The sequence below is a fragment of the Dendrobium catenatum genome, unplaced genomic scaffold, assembly GCF_001605985.2.
Source record: "Dendrobium catenatum unplaced genomic scaffold, ASM160598v2 fragScaff_scaffold_44, whole genome shotgun sequence".
Classification (NCBI taxonomy): domain Eukaryota; kingdom Viridiplantae; phylum Streptophyta; class Magnoliopsida; order Asparagales; family Orchidaceae; genus Dendrobium; species Dendrobium catenatum.
The window spans coordinates 336745-353314 of record NW_021318506.1 but is presented as its reverse complement, the minus strand read 5'-3'; the positions used below and the strand labels follow the sequence as shown (position 1 = coordinate 353314).

General features: G+C 36.7%; 1 protein-coding gene across 1 annotated transcript; it reads right to left on the bottom strand.

The window, feature by feature from the left end:
- Positions 1-244: 244 nt before the first annotated feature.
- On the bottom strand, positions 245-1442 carry LOC114579410 (zinc finger BED domain-containing protein RICESLEEPER 2-like). The gene is made up of 2 exons (XM_028693857.1): positions 742-1442; positions 245-650 (listed from the first exon to the last, which is right to left on the bottom strand). Exons 1-2 carry the CDS (start codon positions 1303-1305, stop codon positions 318-320), a joined length of 897 nt encoding a protein of 298 aa, XP_028549690.1. The 5' UTR covers positions 1306-1442; the 3' UTR covers positions 245-317.
- Between the last annotated feature and the right edge of the window lie 15128 nt (positions 1443-16570).

Sequence of the window (16570 nt, the reverse complement as noted above, 5' to 3'; positions counted from 1 at the left end):
AACCAGTATTCACAGTGATACAGCAATTTAAAAACAACAAAGACATGCAGCAACAACCAACAACTAATTGGCCAACTGGGCTACTAGCCTACCAGTGACTTAGTGAGCTATAAGAGACCATATATTAGTTCATTTTAAAAAAAGTATAATCAAAATAAACTAGGAAACTCTGTTAGCTGAACATTTGGCATCCTCACTGCCTATTTCTGTTATACCCAAGTTCATGATGTCCTCAGTTACACCATCAAGTTCTGGATCAGTCATAACTACAAAAAAAGCATTTTACTTTTAACATGAAGCCAGAAAAATGAGAGAAGTTAATGCAAACATATAGAACATTTACCATTATTTCCATATAACCAATCTTTACTGCACACTAAGGCTTCAACAATGTCAGGTTTTAAAGCACTTCTATATTGATCCAAAATTCTACCACTGTTATTGAATGCACTTTCTGAAGCAATTGTGGAGATGGGAATGCATAAAACATCTCTAGCCATAGCTGCTACTTCAGGAAACCTGTATTGGTTACCTTTCCAAAAATGTATTACATCTAACTTAACCTTCCTATCAATTTTTTGTTCTTCAAGATACATTTCAAGTTGTGACTTCTTAGGCATAGTTATTTCCTCTTCAAATGAGTCATAATCCTAATTTTGAATGCCAACATAAATGTAAAAAGTAAGTTAATGAAAAGGTACTGATTAAACAACTTGAGAACTAAATAAGAAATACAAATACCTGAAGAAATTGTGATTTTGTAATTGAAGGAAAAGTCGTTGAGCTATCAACTTGAGAACTAACTGAAGGTAATGATGACATGTCATCCGAGGCTTGTAGGTCCACCTTCTCATAGTTTGAAAATAAGGCAAATAGCTTATCCCTAACCTTCTTTGTTTCAGAAATGTAATCACCTCCATATAATTTTTTATAACACCATTCAACAAATGTGAACTTGTACCTAGGGTCCAAGATGACTGCTATAGCCAAGATATCACAAAAATCAAACCAGTATTTCTCAAACTTTACTAACATCCTTGTTGCAATATTTCGGATGTACTCAATACCATGTAACCGTTCATGCTTAAGTGATGCATAAGCCGTAGATACACAAGGGAAGAATAGATTTGAAGTAGGATACTTAGTACCTGAGAATGCACAAGTAATCTCATAGAAAGGTGCTAGAAATTTGCAAATAATATCTAACCTATCCCATTCAGTATTACTAGGATAAGTTTTGAAGTTAGAGTCAAGTAATTCCAAATGTTGGAAGGCACGTTTGTAATAAATAGCTGAATCAAGCATAATGAATGTAGAATTCCACCTCGTAGGCACATCTTGTCTTAATCCTTTCTTTGAGTCAAGATAACTTTGTTTGACACATTCCAAAAATTTTTGCTTTCTAGCTTGTGAGCCTTTCACATATTTTATACTTTCTCTAACATTAGAAACAGAGATATCAACCTCCTTCAACCCCTATTGGACAATAAGATTCACAACATGAGCACAACATCTTATGTGGAAAACTCACCTTTACATAACAATGCACAACACAAATTTAATTGGTTTCTTAAGAATTCAACATAAACATTATTAGCTGAAGCATTGTCAAGAGTTATACTGAATATTCTATTCTGAATTTTCCATTTAGTTAAAAATAAGTGAATCTTCTCACACAAAGCAATACCATCATGTGGTGGTGGCATAAATCCAAAATTGATAATTTTTTTCTGCAACAACCAGTTGTTATCAATGAAATGTGCAGTCAAGCAAATGAACCCATCTGTATTAATTGATATCCATAAGTCAGAAGTCAATGAAACTCTACTATTACTTTTCAAAATCTCCTTTTGAATAAGGCATTTCTCTTTAGTAAACATTTTCTTGCAATCACTTCTAGCAGTGTTTCTAGATATTATTTGGAGATCACGCCGGAGATATTGCAACAAAGAACGAAGACCAGACCATTCAACACATTGAAAAGGAAGATCATGCATGATTATGCAAGCACTGAATAACTCACGAAACTCATGAATGTCAAACGTAGATTCAGTCATAGAGATAATTGAAGTAGCATTGGACTGTAGAATAAGTAACCCAATGTCATGAGTTTCTCTTTTTTTACAATTTTGTATATGACGTCTTAAATTTCCAGTACCATACTTGCTATCACACTGATATATTGCCCCACATCTTGTACATTTACATCTCTGCTTTCCATCACTAAGAATGGGCAACATCTCATAATAACCCTAAACCGTTGAACACATTGTTTGTCTTTTCTTAGTGGATGATGGGTCATCTCCTTCTTTTTCAATAATTTTACAGAAATCATCATCGTCTTTTTCATTGTCAACTGAAATAGAAGCATTTCCTACTTCAACATTCTCAATGAATGGAGTACTTTTTACCACTGTGTTAGAATCCTTCATCTATTGAACAACAACAATGTATAAAAAACTATGAAAAATATACAATAACAAGTTAACAAATATTCAAATAACAACATTAACATTTTAATGTTTAATCTAAAAGGCTAAAATCTCAAGGGCCAAGGCTACAGCCTATAGGAGTAAACGACCACATGTTTTCCTCAGTCCACACAGACACACACCCCAGGACCACAGCACTACAGCAGCACAACAATTAGCAAAGTAGCAAACGTGAAACAGCAACAGCTAAAAGCCTACGATCAAATAAAATTCAGTCCACACTCTACAGGACCACAGGTCCACAGCCATAACATAACCACAACTTCACAAGTCCACAAGAAATAACTTATACTCATTACTCCTAAAATAACTGTTGAACACATTATATTGTTAAGTGTTAATAATATAATCAAATGATTAAAACATAAATAAAATCTTGAAAATCAGTACATATTACAGAATAAAAGGAAATAAGTGATAATCAAATGATTCAAATCTAGGGTTTGCTAATCACGAAACCTTCACGGCATCACCTAGGGTTTCTGCTTGAGAAACCCTAAACTCATAATAAACAAAAAAAATCTTGCTATTTTCCAAGCAATAATCATATATAAACATTATATCCAAATGATCAAAAGAAAAATCTGGTTCACGGTATGTAACGACATGGGGATTGGGTAGAGAACTAGAGAAGAGAATGACTGAATGAGACTTCAAGGGGAGAAGGAGACTTAAAATCAGAATTCATCACCTGCGATTCTTGCGAAATCGATCAAACAACAACCGCTAAAACACGGGGAATGGGAGAAGGAAGATGAAAGATGGAAAACTAGGGCACGCCGCACGCAGAGGCAGAGCAGAACCCTAAACCCTAAGCCAAGAAGTTGAAGTAACTCGAACTCTCGAACAAATAATTATTTAAGGCTTTAGCCTTTAAGCCTTCAGTCCTTGACCCAATGACCCTACAAACTCGAGCCGTCCATTCATCCAATTGGGCTTTGAGCGCAGCCGCGATGAACTCGACCAGCGAGTAAAATAATTTCGGGTTGAAATCGCGTCAAACTCGTGTCTCCGGGTTGACCCGAACACGACCCGAAATGAAAAATGGGTCATTTTCTTAGACCCGAACACGACTCATTTTCTACCCGGGTCGACCCGAACAATGATTTTTCCATGTCATTTCCAGGTCATGTTTCGGGTTGTGTCGAATATTGAAAGCCCTAGATGTATGTGGCTTCGACAAGGAAAGTTGGAGGTAGAGGTTAGTCCGTTCACTGGGTCTCGATTGTGATTAAAAGTTCGGAATATAGATTTGGTTGAAGTGGAGATTCATCGAACTGTAAAGTTGGGATTGTCGAGCAAAGAGAAGATAGAGAGAGTGGGAAAGGGTATGTAAATTGAGGAGGGTTTTATGTGTGGAAGGAAAAAAAAGCTAAAGTCATTGTTCAAAGAACTCAAGCATTAGGAACGGTCAAAGATCTACCTAGAAGGAAGATAACATAAAACAAAGTGAAAAACGACTTAAAAGGTTATTCGTCCCTTTTGCCCCATTAAGATGCTTGATGATAATCCAGGTGACAATAACAAAGTGGATAGTTACTTGAAATTGAGACAAAATATCAAAAGGTTTGGATTAATGCCATCATCAATTTCTGACTTTGGAAGATGGAAAAAGCTTATAGAATATTTATCTAAAATATTCTTAATTGATTTTTGGAATTCACCATTGGAATGTAATTTCCCTTATAGATTTTGTTGCTTCTTTTTTCTTAAAATTTGTCATTTTAAACTTATTCTATTTGATTATGGCGTCTGTTGGACAAAATTTTGACGTCACTTCGGAAGAATTCCAGCATCACTCGGGTGTCCGGCAGAATTCCAGAGTCACTCCGCATTGGGCAAAACTCCGACGGTGGTCGAGGAGGAGTTATTCCCTCCTATTCTTCTCTTTTCTCTTCTCTTCTTCTTCTTCTCTTCTTCTTTCTTTGGTCCCCTCTCATGAGAAATGAAGGGTCTATTTATATATATTCTGGAGTGTCATAGCTTTTAAATAGGTGTGAGATCAGGGGTAAATAGGGAGTGGTTGAATGGAAGGCCGATATTGAACCTACGATCGTAGACCGTTCATCAGATATTTGAAAGTCTTAATGATGTCAGAAATTGGAAATCTTAGGCTCGTTGGATTTACCTCATTGAGCCGCTTGATTTGACTATAAGGTCGTCAAGTTTAGAGATCATTTGGTAACTCAAATTGTGCAAAAAACTTTCCAATAGTACTTTAGGTCCTTGATTTGGACTCATTTGGGCTTGGATTGAGTTGAATTTGGTGTCGTTGGATTGGTATTTCCTAGATGCTCAGTTTGACTATAAGTTCGCTAAAATCAGAGTTGAGATGACCCCAAATTTAATTTTTGAAGTTTCCGGGTTTATTTTGCCTCGAGATTCGTGCCCGATCAAGATAAGTTTTTGATGATATATCAGTTATCCCCCTATTTTTGGACGTCGAAGCTCGAGGAGTCCAGAAATATTAGATTTGGACCATTTGGGCTAGAAATTGGGCCCAAACAAGTATAGGCGAAGCGGCGCGACGGTGCGGTTCTACGGTAGTTAGACGCGGTTTGAGATTTTGAAAATTTTTTTAAAATCATTTTTAAGTCAAAAAATTCTGAAAAAATCCCTAAAAATTCCAAAAAATCTGGAAAAGTTCAGAAAAATTCTAAAAATTTCAAAAATCACAGAAAAATCTGGAAACTTCTTTTCTTCTCCCAAAAATATTATAAATAGACCCCCAAAGCCAAGGAGAAACCTATACCTTCTCATTTTCTTCTTCTGGCTCTCTGATAGTTTAGGCTTTCTACTGTTTTTATGTATGTGACTTTTCTTACTTTACTCATAACCCCTCTTCTTGTACAGAAGTTAGAATTTCTTCTCATTTTTTCTTCTTTCTCCCCCATTTTTCTTCTTGCTATAGAGGCTTTCCACTATCTTTCATAGGTGATTTTCCCTACTCAAATTAGCACCCCTCTTTAGTAAAGAAGAAAACTTTTTGTCCTTCCACTATCTTCTTCTTTATCAATCTTCTTACAGTCGAGGCATTCTGTTATTTTTCGTAGGTGACTTTCTCTACTAAAATCGGTGCCCCTCCTCTTGTATAGAAGTTAGATTTTTTGCTGCCATTTCTTTTCTTTTTCCTCCCTCATTCTAACTTTCCTACAGTTGAGGCGTTCCCTTCTTTGTTGTAGATGGCATCCCCTACTAAAATTCAAGGTCCCTCTCTATGTATAAAAATTAGAATTTTTGGATTCGTTCCTTTTCTTCTTCTCTGGTTTTCTTTTTACATTGGAGTCATTCCACTATCAGAGATAGGTGGCATTCCCCTATCAAGCTTCAGTGCCCCTCTCTTGTGTAGAAGAAGTCATGATGAGAGGTATCATCTTAATAGATATACTCATGATAGAAGAAGATCTATTGCTATTTGTATACGAGAGCTATTTGAGAAGATTTGGCAATAATATTTTCCTGGAGGAGAATCAGAAGTGATGAGTAGATGGGGAGAATTTTGATGTTGTTTGAGAGAAGGTTTGTTGATGATGGATAATCGAGTTAAAGCCCATTAACAGTCAACGATCGAGTGTAGAGTTGAAGGAAAGAGTTCGAGGGTACGCTACTAACAGTAGTAGAGCGAGAAACCGATGATGGTAGATATGAAGGAAAGGACCAACGACGAATATTGGGCGAAGGGTCAATGATGACGGTGGTCCTGTTACATTCTGCTAAGGCAATATTGACATGCGCAGACATTAGATATTCCTTTCTTTGATGAAGAAGTTGTAGGAGATGCTTGTGTGCAGCAGAGAAGAAGTTACTTAAATCCATTAAGGATATTTGACAATTGTAAAATTTCTTATTGCTTGATGATAGTAGCTTGTACAAATAATGTCACTGTACTTTTTTAATTTCAAATTCTTTCAAAAAAGAACTTGATATATACTTTTTGTAATCTAACTCCAATTATATTGTATATGAAGTCGGGAATTTGTCCTTCGGAGCAATCTGAATTGTGATTACATCTTTTTGGCATGCTTTGATATATTGCCTGTCATATTTTTGTGAGGGTATTTGAGATCACTAAAGTCTTTATATGAGTGATGAATTTATCAACCACTTGCTTTCTTGGAGTCTTTATAGAGAGAATATTATCCACTCAGAACATTACTTGATGATGTTAACCTTTGTATAAGAGGTTGAGAGAATACATCAATAATATATGACCTATCCGAGGTTATATGTCAGTGAACTGCTCGATGACATTAACCTGTGTGAAAGAGGTTAAGAGAATCCACTAAGGATGTAGACCTATTCGAGGTGGAATGTCAGAGCCTTTGCTCGATGACGTTAACCTGTATGGAAGAGGTCGAGAGAATCCACCAAGGATGTAAGACCTATCCGAGGTTGTATGTCAAAGCCCTGCTCGATGACGTTAACCTGTGTGGAAGAGGACGGATCAAATCCCACTGGGATTGATCATCCAGTGATTGAGATACATTATAGATTGTGTATTTCTCGAATCACGAAAAAAGAATTTAAGAAGTTTTTAATCTTTTATAATAGAAAATAATATCACAATAACATGAATATCACATTACTGTATTATATAGGACAGTACAATAATTCCCTAGTCTGACCTAGAGATATACAAATTAAAAAATACTCAACACATAAGATCTACGTTCGGTGATAATACAATATTTAACTTGGAAGAAGACATTAGAGATATCAAAGTGACACCCTACTTAACATAAAAGAGACAACAAGACAAGTAGTATTGTTAATACAAATGCACGAAGTGCATGATCATTCAATCTATCCAACCATTTGAATATTATTTAATGATTGTTTTTGTTGTTAATTTTTCCCCCAGCGGGATGAGTTTTCTCTCGGGTAGATTGATCTCGAATAAATTGTCGAAGATAGCCCTGACTGATAAGTCTTTCAATCTCATCCTCGAGTTGCTTATAGGCTTCAGTAGTATGACCACGACTACGATGAAAGTGTCAGTACTGATCTGGATTTCCTGTGTTCGACTTCAATGGATTCGGCCATTTCAATGTATCTTGATCTCGAACGGCCATCAGCATATTTTCTTGAGATGTGTTGAGTGGGGTATACTCCTTCTCCTGTCAAGGTTCCCATCACGGTAATGGAGGCCTAGGAGGTAGATTATTCTTCCCTTACTTTTTCTGTTGTGAGAATGAATTTTCCATCCCAGGTGCACCTTTGCGCTTCCTATTAGTTTGCTCAAACTAATTCATGTGAGCTTTTATAGCTTCATATGTATAAATTTATGTCCCCACACGATGGATCAGACCAGAATATGAATGAACAGTGTCGTGCATGAGTGCTAAATAAAAGGGGCCAGGATGAAGACCTCTAAGAAAGACCCCTCTAAGTAATTCAGGGTCTACTCCTGGAATATGTCGAGCCTCGGTGGAAAATTGCTGAAAATACTCCTTCAATGATTCTCCCTCATTTTGGCAGATCCCGGAGAGGAGGGAAAAATCCTTAGCAATTCTTTGATTGGCCACAAACTGTTCAACAAATAGTTTGGATAATTTGATGAATGAAGGGATCATTCTGGATGGAAGCGATTAGAACCATGTTCAAGCCTATCCTTTAAGGGTGGCAGGAAAAACCTAGAAAAGGAGTGTGTCCGATACTCATTGAATATGCATGATGGTTCTATAGTAGTCAATATGCTCGTACAAGTCAGACATCCTTTCGTAGGAATCGATGCTTGGTAGTTTGAAGCCAACGGGAATGAGGTGATGAAGAATGGCTTCAGTTAAAGGTGATGACTCCTGGAAGTTTCACTATCGAAGAGTTTTTCTCACATCTCCTCTAGGAAACTCTTCACATACTAATATCCACGGTTCATGATGTAGGGCATTGAGAGGGAGCTCAGTAACGTACAATTGTGCTAAGTCCTCTGGGAGATCTGGAAGAATGTGAGGTTGCCAAATTGTGGGCGAAGGATGTGTAGAACTTGCTGTATCGGCAAGTTCGTTATCCTGGCATTACTGCGGATGTCTTCTTAGTGGAGGGAGCTCAGTAATGTACAATTGTGCTAAGTCCTCTGGGAGATCTGGAAGAATGTGAGGTTGCCAAATTGTGGGCGAAGGATGTGTAGAACTTGCTGTATCGGCAAGTTTGTTATCCTGGCATTACTGTATGTCTTCTTAGTGGAGGGAGATGAATCTCTTTCTGAAGATGTTCGAGTTAAACATCTTTGGCCAGTGGTGGAGCTCGAGGGAGAAGAACTTCCTCTTGCTGTGGTAATGTTAGTCGCCGAGTCTCTCATAGGAGTTGAAGGATCTCTTTCTGAGATTCCATCTTTTGGATTCTCTCTTCTAAGGAAAGTCTCGAGGTTCCTTCTCCTGCAGTATTTTGCCCCATGAGTAAAAAGAGGCAGACATCCGGTGTCTATGATTCATAGACTGATTTCAAGACTAGTGGGAGTTAGAGCAAGAAGCCCCAATGAGGTGACTACTACGCCGGTTGACCATTGAAGCAATACTTGAAATGGTGGGATAATGTTTCCCACAGACAGAGCCAAACTATTATGGACTAGATTATACGCTGTGATAGAGTTAAAACACTTTCGTCTCAATGTTGTACAAGTATCTAGTACACATACATAGGAGAAATAGCAACACCATGATTTTTATGTGAAAAACCCTAAAAGGGGAAAAACCACGGGGCCACACCCAGTTGAAATAGTTTCACTAGTGTTCTCTTGAAGTACAAGAGACTGACACATCCTTAAAATTTAGGATGATTAGAATACAATGAATCTCTTTTAGATTGAAAGTCAGTTAAAACGTCAAACAGAGTTCCGGCGTCGTTCCAAACTTGAGCAGAATTTTGACATCGTTAGGAAGTCCGGTCGAATTCCGGCGTCGAAAATAATTCTGACGTCACTTGGGAAGAATTTCAGAGTCGGACAGAATTCCGACGTCACTTGGGAAGAATTCCAGTGTCACTCGGGCGTCCGGTAGAATTCCGGCGTCACTCCGGCATTGGGAAAAACTCCGCCGATGGTCGAGGAGGAGTTATTCCTTCCTATCCTTCTCTTTTCTCTTCTCTTCTTCTTCTTTTCTTCTTGCTTCAGTCCCCTGTCATGAGAAATGAGGGGTCTATTTATAGATATTCTGGTGTGTCATAGCTTATAAATATGTGCGAGATCAGGGGTAAATAGGGAGTGGTCGAATGGACAGCCGATATTGAATCCTACAATCGTGGACCGTTCATCAGATATTTGAAGGTCTTAATGATGACGGAATTCAACCATCTTGGGCTCGTTGGATTCGTCTTGTTGAGCATCTAGATTCGACTATAATGTCATCAAGTTCGGAGACCGTTTGGTAACTCAAATTGTGGTATAAACTTTCCAACAGCACTTCAGGTCCTTGATTTGGACTCATTTGGGCTCGGATTGAGTTGAATTTGGTGTCCTTGGATTTGTATTTTTGAGACGCTCAATTTGACTGTAACTACGCTGAAATCAAAGTTTAGATGATCCCGAATTTAATTTTTGAAGTTTTTGGGTTGATTTTGCCTCGAGATTCCTACCCGATCAAGATAATTTTTTGATGATATATCAATATATATATATATATATATATCAATCAAGCGGATCTACTCTTTAGGTTTATGAACAACTGCACTATATTAGGCGGAATAGCATGTTGTGTATATACTCTTAGAGTTCTTATGTATCTTGTCCGTAGGGGTGTCAAAATCGGGTGATGGGCCGGGTTCGGGTCGAACCTGACTTGACCCGAACCTAAAAGGGTTAATATTAAGGACCTGAACCCGACTCGACTTGGGTTCAGGTCAACCTAGAATGGCCCACCGACCCATTTGGATAGAAACAACAAGTTATAAGAAACCAACCCAGCATTTGAACATGCAGTAAAGGATTAAAAAATGAAACACAAAGTGCAGGTGAATAACTTGTAACCAAAACAACAACACATGGAAACTAAGACAACAAACAAGACAAACAAACCAAGCAAACCAAGAAAAATTTTATTTTTTTTAGAAAATTATATATTATACAAAATTACAAATAGACAAATTATACATAATAATTCATAAATATGAAATGAACAAATAAATTACATACAAATAATTTCACAAATTACAAAACAAAAAGTTGTTAATTACAATTTACAAGTAAAATTTTAACTGTTTGAAGAACTCAGAACTCTGAAGACAAGAAGTCTTTTGCCTGCCCTCATGGAGATTTATGCTAACTGCAAAAAATATGAATAATTAAATTGATATAATTATAAATCCATGAATTATTTGAAAGCTTGAGTCAATAGCTCAGATTAACCCTCCAAATAATTCATCATATAATAAACCCCCCCCACCCCCCAAATGACTTCACAAAAGTTTAGAAGAGTACTTATAATTGCAAATCAACTTTCAATGCTTTCATAAATAACCCAGCATTTGAATAAATGCATCAAGAAATAGGAAACCAAGCCATCAACCCAGGCTATCAAGATAGAAACTAAGGAAAATCAAGACAGCAAACAGGTAAACCAACCCAGGAAATAAATCTAGCAACCCAGGAAAACAAAGACAACAACCCAGGGAAGTCTATATAGCAGGAAAAATAATTAACCCAAATGGTGCACAAACCCACAAATATAGTAGAAAATAATATTTTATTTTCCCTAAATGACTTCACAATTAGTTTAGAAGGGTACTTTTAATTGGCATGAAATAAATAAGAGGTTTCATAATTAACCTAGCATTTGAATAGATGTAGTAAGTAAAAGGAAACCAAGACAGCAACCCAGGCAACACAACCCAGCAAACCAAAAAACCAACAAAAAATCACAGGGCAACCAAGACACCAGCCTAGGCAACTTATACAGCATCCCAGGAAAACCAAGACAACAACAAAGGCAATACAACCCAGCAAATTAGAAAATCAAGACATCATCCCAGGGCAACACAACCCAGTGAACAAATCCAGAAAAGCCGCCATAATTTACATCTGAACAAATCCATAATAGCCACCATAAATTATATCAGTTAGAGCATGACAGTTGTCTTTCTTGAAACTTAGAAGGAAATTTTAATTGGCATGAAATAAATAAGCAACATCTGTCATGCCAATTCATCCAACAACTGAGCTTTCCCCAAGCTTTCCATCCCTTTTGTTTACATCTAAATTAAGGATATCATCAGTAACTGCATCAAGTTCAGGGTCATTTGCTACTGTAACCTAGTAAGATAAATGATTTTAAGATCTTAAGAAAATGATAATGTTGCAACCCATGACCCCGAGTTTGAGATTTTGATGATGACAAATAATGTCGTTTGAATTATATATTCAGTGAATATTATTTTGTTTGCTATTGTCCGTGAGTACTAATATTTCAGGAAGATCGAAAGCTACTCAGGACAACAGGAAGACTCAAGAATGGGTAGATTAGGAGTATGAGTATGCATTGTATTTTGTTGTTTATTTTTTTTTTTATTTTCTTGAGTTTGTCCACAAAATGCATAGAAGTCTGAGGAACCATGCACACACACAGGGGGAGAGTTCATTTTTAAATGTAAAATGTAGAGTATTTCTTTCTCTGTAGATCGTACTGTATGATGTTAAATCGTACCGCACGATCAGAGCTTTGTAGGATGATTCTGTGAATAGATCGTACTGTACAAAACATATCGTACCGTACGATATGTTCAAATCCAAAACCTTAGCCATCGTTTTAACTTAAGTAAGTTATTTTACGCCGCTCGTACTGTACGATTTATTTTAAATAATTACTAAATTTAACCCGTGATTAGTGCAAGAAATCTAGGCTTAATTATAATTTGAACATCATACTATACGAACCCATTCATACAATACGACGAATAGAGATGAATTATAATCATCTCGGATATCATCCTGGATGATCTTTTGTTTTTGTCTCATCGTACTGTACGATGTCCATCGTACTGTACGATGTCCATCGTACCATATGATGAACAGAGATGATGTTTGATCGTCCAGACTATCATCATGTACAAACAGAATTGTTGTGGATCATACCGTACGATTTAATATCATTTTGTATGAATGTTTTTGAACTGTTCATACCACTTCGTACCAGGATGAAGTCTTTTTATACATAACGTACTGTACAATTAGAAACCATACTGTACGATAGTAACAGCTACTATGAAATCTCAGGGATTTTGGAGCCCATTTTTATGTGTAAAACTTGTCATATTTTGAGGGTGTGAATCAGATAGAGGAGAATGTGGTTAGAGTGGGATTCCAAGGGAGAGAGCTCTTGAAAAGTTCTTTAGGGTTTTGAGAGAGGAGGAGAAGGTAAGCGTTGTGAGGGAGAAGAAGGTGCGAGGGAGATCACACGGTTGCTCCGAACTTGTTGCATCTTATTCCTCCTGTGGCCCTAGAAGAATTTGCAGGAGGATCTCTAAAGGGGAAAGGCTCTTCTACATCCGTGACCTCGAGGTACTCTGCCTTCTACAGGATGGAGAAAAACGAGAAGGTTCTCTGCCCTCGCTAGGAGGGTGTAAACAGAGTTTGGCACTCCGCCATGCCGGGTTGGTGAAAGGGAGTATTGTAAAGGCTTCTCCACCTTGCCAAGGGGGCAAAAGGAGAGCTATTGCTTGTAGTGAAATACCCGGAGCAGAGGACACTGGGGAGTGGACGTAGGTCATGGTTTGACTGAACTACTATAAAAATCTCAGTGTGCTTTTTCCTTATTGTCTTTTATTACTGTGTGCATTTTATTTTGCAATATTTGCTTGGGAAAATTTGTGAAAGAAAAGTTCTTTAAATTTTAATGTTAAAATTTTAAAACATAAAAAAAAATTAGAACTCCTGCTTATGTTTTAACTATTATTAAAAAGTTTTCATAATTCACCCACCTCTTGTCCATCTAGTAATTTCAATTGGTATTAGAGCCTATTTTCAAAAATAGTGTTTTAGAAATCCTTGAAAAAATGATCATGTCGCATTTTGGTAATCGTAATACTGCAGAGGGTTATTCAATAACATGTCCACCTCTTTTTTATAACATTCCATTTGATTTCTGGAAAATTAGAATGTCTACTTTTTTACAATCTGTTGATTACCGCATGTGGATGTCAGTGAATGATGGATATGTTGCACTGTTTAAAATTGTTAATGGATTGAAAACTCGTGTACCTTTTAATGAATGGAGCAATGAGGATAGGGATTTAGCCCAACTGAATGCTAAATGTTTAAATTGCTTTTTTTGTGCATTGAAGTCTAAGGACTATATGAGAGTGTCTACCTGTGCCACTGATAAGGATATTTGGGATAGACTGTGCATTACATACAAAGGAACAAGTGAAGTAAAACAGTCTAGGCTTAATATTTTACTGCATGATTATGAAATCTTCTGCATAAAACCTAGCGAAACAATATCTGACATGTACACTAGGTTCACCCAAATCATGACATCCTTGCATGCATATAGTAGAGAGATTTCAAATTCTAAGAAATTAAATAAAATTCTTAGATGCTTACCTAGTTCCTATGATGCAAAGATAATTGCTATCACTGAATTTAAAGACCTTAACATTTACTCTATTGATAATCTCCTTAGGCCACTCATTGCATACGAGCAAAGAGTGAGTCAGAGACAAAGTGATGCAGGTGAAAAGAAGAAGGAGCAAACGGTGGCATTAAAAGCTAACAACTCAGAAAGTGAAAGGTCTATAGGAGAGGAAGAGGATGAGATAGCACTGATGACCTGACAGTTTAAAAAATTGTTGAAGAGAAAACAGAAGCGTGATCAAAATTGCTAGAATAAAGGTAAGAGCTCAAGATCTAATAAGGTTTCATCTGATACAATCTGTTTTAAATGCTGGAAGCCAGGTCACCTTCGAGCCGATTTCCCTAATCTAAAGAGTCAACTAGCTAAGGAGAAAGGAGATGATAAAGTAAAATACAAGAAAGGAAAGATAAAGAATCAAAAAGCTTTTTGGGCCGACTCTACCTCAGAATCGTCAGAAGAAGAAGCATAGGAGGAGGTAACAAATTTGTGTCTTATGGCTAATGATAACCTTGATCAATCAGATCAAGATGAGATATGTAACCTTTCATATGAAGAGTTAATACTTATTTCTGAAAATATTCATGACTCGTATAAGAAGTTGAAAAAGATGCATGTTAAGCTTAATGTTGAATTTAGTTCTTTACAATCTGAGCATGCTAACTTGTTTAAAGAAAATTCTAATTTAGATAGAGATCATATGCTACTTCTTGATGAGTATGATGCATTAAATAAGAAGCATATTGAACTAACTGAAGTGCATGAAACCTTAAAAACCACTCATGTTGAACTAGAAGAAGCTTTTGATAGACTAGACAAACTTGCATTAGAAGTAGATCATAGTGAGCACATGCTATTAATAGAAGTTGATGGATTGATAGATCAAAATAAAACCTTCAGTGAAAGAATAAAAGAACTAGAAAATGAAATTGTATCACTCATATTAGGCTATCCTAGCAAACCCCCAACACAGCATGCATCACACAACTTTAGGAAGAGGCAATATCACCCATATAGATTAGTGAACCCATTTCCTGGTGTTAGGTGTTTCTCTTGTGGCATGTTAGGTCACATAGCCCGCACATGCACAATTCACCGTAGGACACACTTAGTATGGAGACCTATATTGCATCCATCACGGCATAGTATGCATACATCTCATTCATGCAAGCATAAGAAGGAACCCAAACTCACTTGGGTTCACAAATCTAATCTTCGAATGAAATTATAGGGGTGCTCTCACAAAAGACCTAGTGAGAGCATGTGGTACCTGGATAGTGGCTGCTCGCGACACATGATTGGAGATATGAAGAAGTTCATCCTACTGGAGACCAAAACTGGAGGAAAAGTAACTTTGGGAGACAACACTACCAGGAAGGTGATAGGCTCAGGTATTTTTGGTAATGCTAAAAATTTTTTAATTGAAAATGTCTTACTAGTTGATGGTTTGAAGCATAACTTACTTAGCATTAGTCAACTGTGTGATAAAGGTTTTGATGTTAAATTTCTATCTGATAAATGCCTGATTAGTTTAAATGATAAACTAGTTTTAGAAGGAAAACGAATGAACAATGTTTAAATGTTTGACCTTGATTACATTGATAGTTCAAATTTATTTTGTTTGAAAATAATAGTTGATGACTCGTGGCTATGGCATAGGAGACTATGCCATGCTAGTATGAAAACTCTTTTTTAACATCACTTAGAAAAACCTAGTTAGAGGCATACCTAAGTTAAATTTCATAAAAGGATCATTTATGTGATGCTTGCCAACTAAGAAAACAAATCAAATCATCTTTTCATTCATTTAGAGATGTGATCACCACTAGGCCACTAGAAATCCTACACATGGACTTATTTGGACCTATTAGTACAGCCAGCCTAGGTGGAAAAAATTATGGATTTGTGATTATAGATGACTTAACTAGATTCACTTGGGTACAATTCTTAGCACATAAAAATGAGTCTTTTAAAGAATTTAAGGTTTTCTCCACATGGATTCAACGGAAGTTAGGTTGTGAAATCTTAATAATTCATAGCGATTATGGTGGAGAATTTCAAAATGATAGAGTTGAATCATTCTGTCAAGAGCTAGGAATATAATACAATTTTTCAGCCCCTAGAACACCACAACAAAATTATATAACATAAAGGAAGAATAAAACCTTGGTAGAAGCCGCTAGGGCAATATTAGCGGAGTACACCCTTTATAGATACTTTTGGGCAGAAGCAGTCAACACAGCATGTTATGTTTTAAATAGGGTGAACATTAGATCTAAGCTGAACAAAACTCCATATGAACTCCTTAAGGGTAGGACACCAAACCTTTCACACTTACATGTCTTTGGGTGCAAGTGTTTCATCTTGAACAATGGTAAACATCCCTTAGGAAAATTTGATCCCAAGTCTAATGAGGGTGTCTTCATAGGTTACTCATCTGTAGATAAGGCCTATATAATCTTTAATAAGATAACCCTTGTAGTAGAAGAGTCCACCCATATAGTATTTGATGAATTAGAT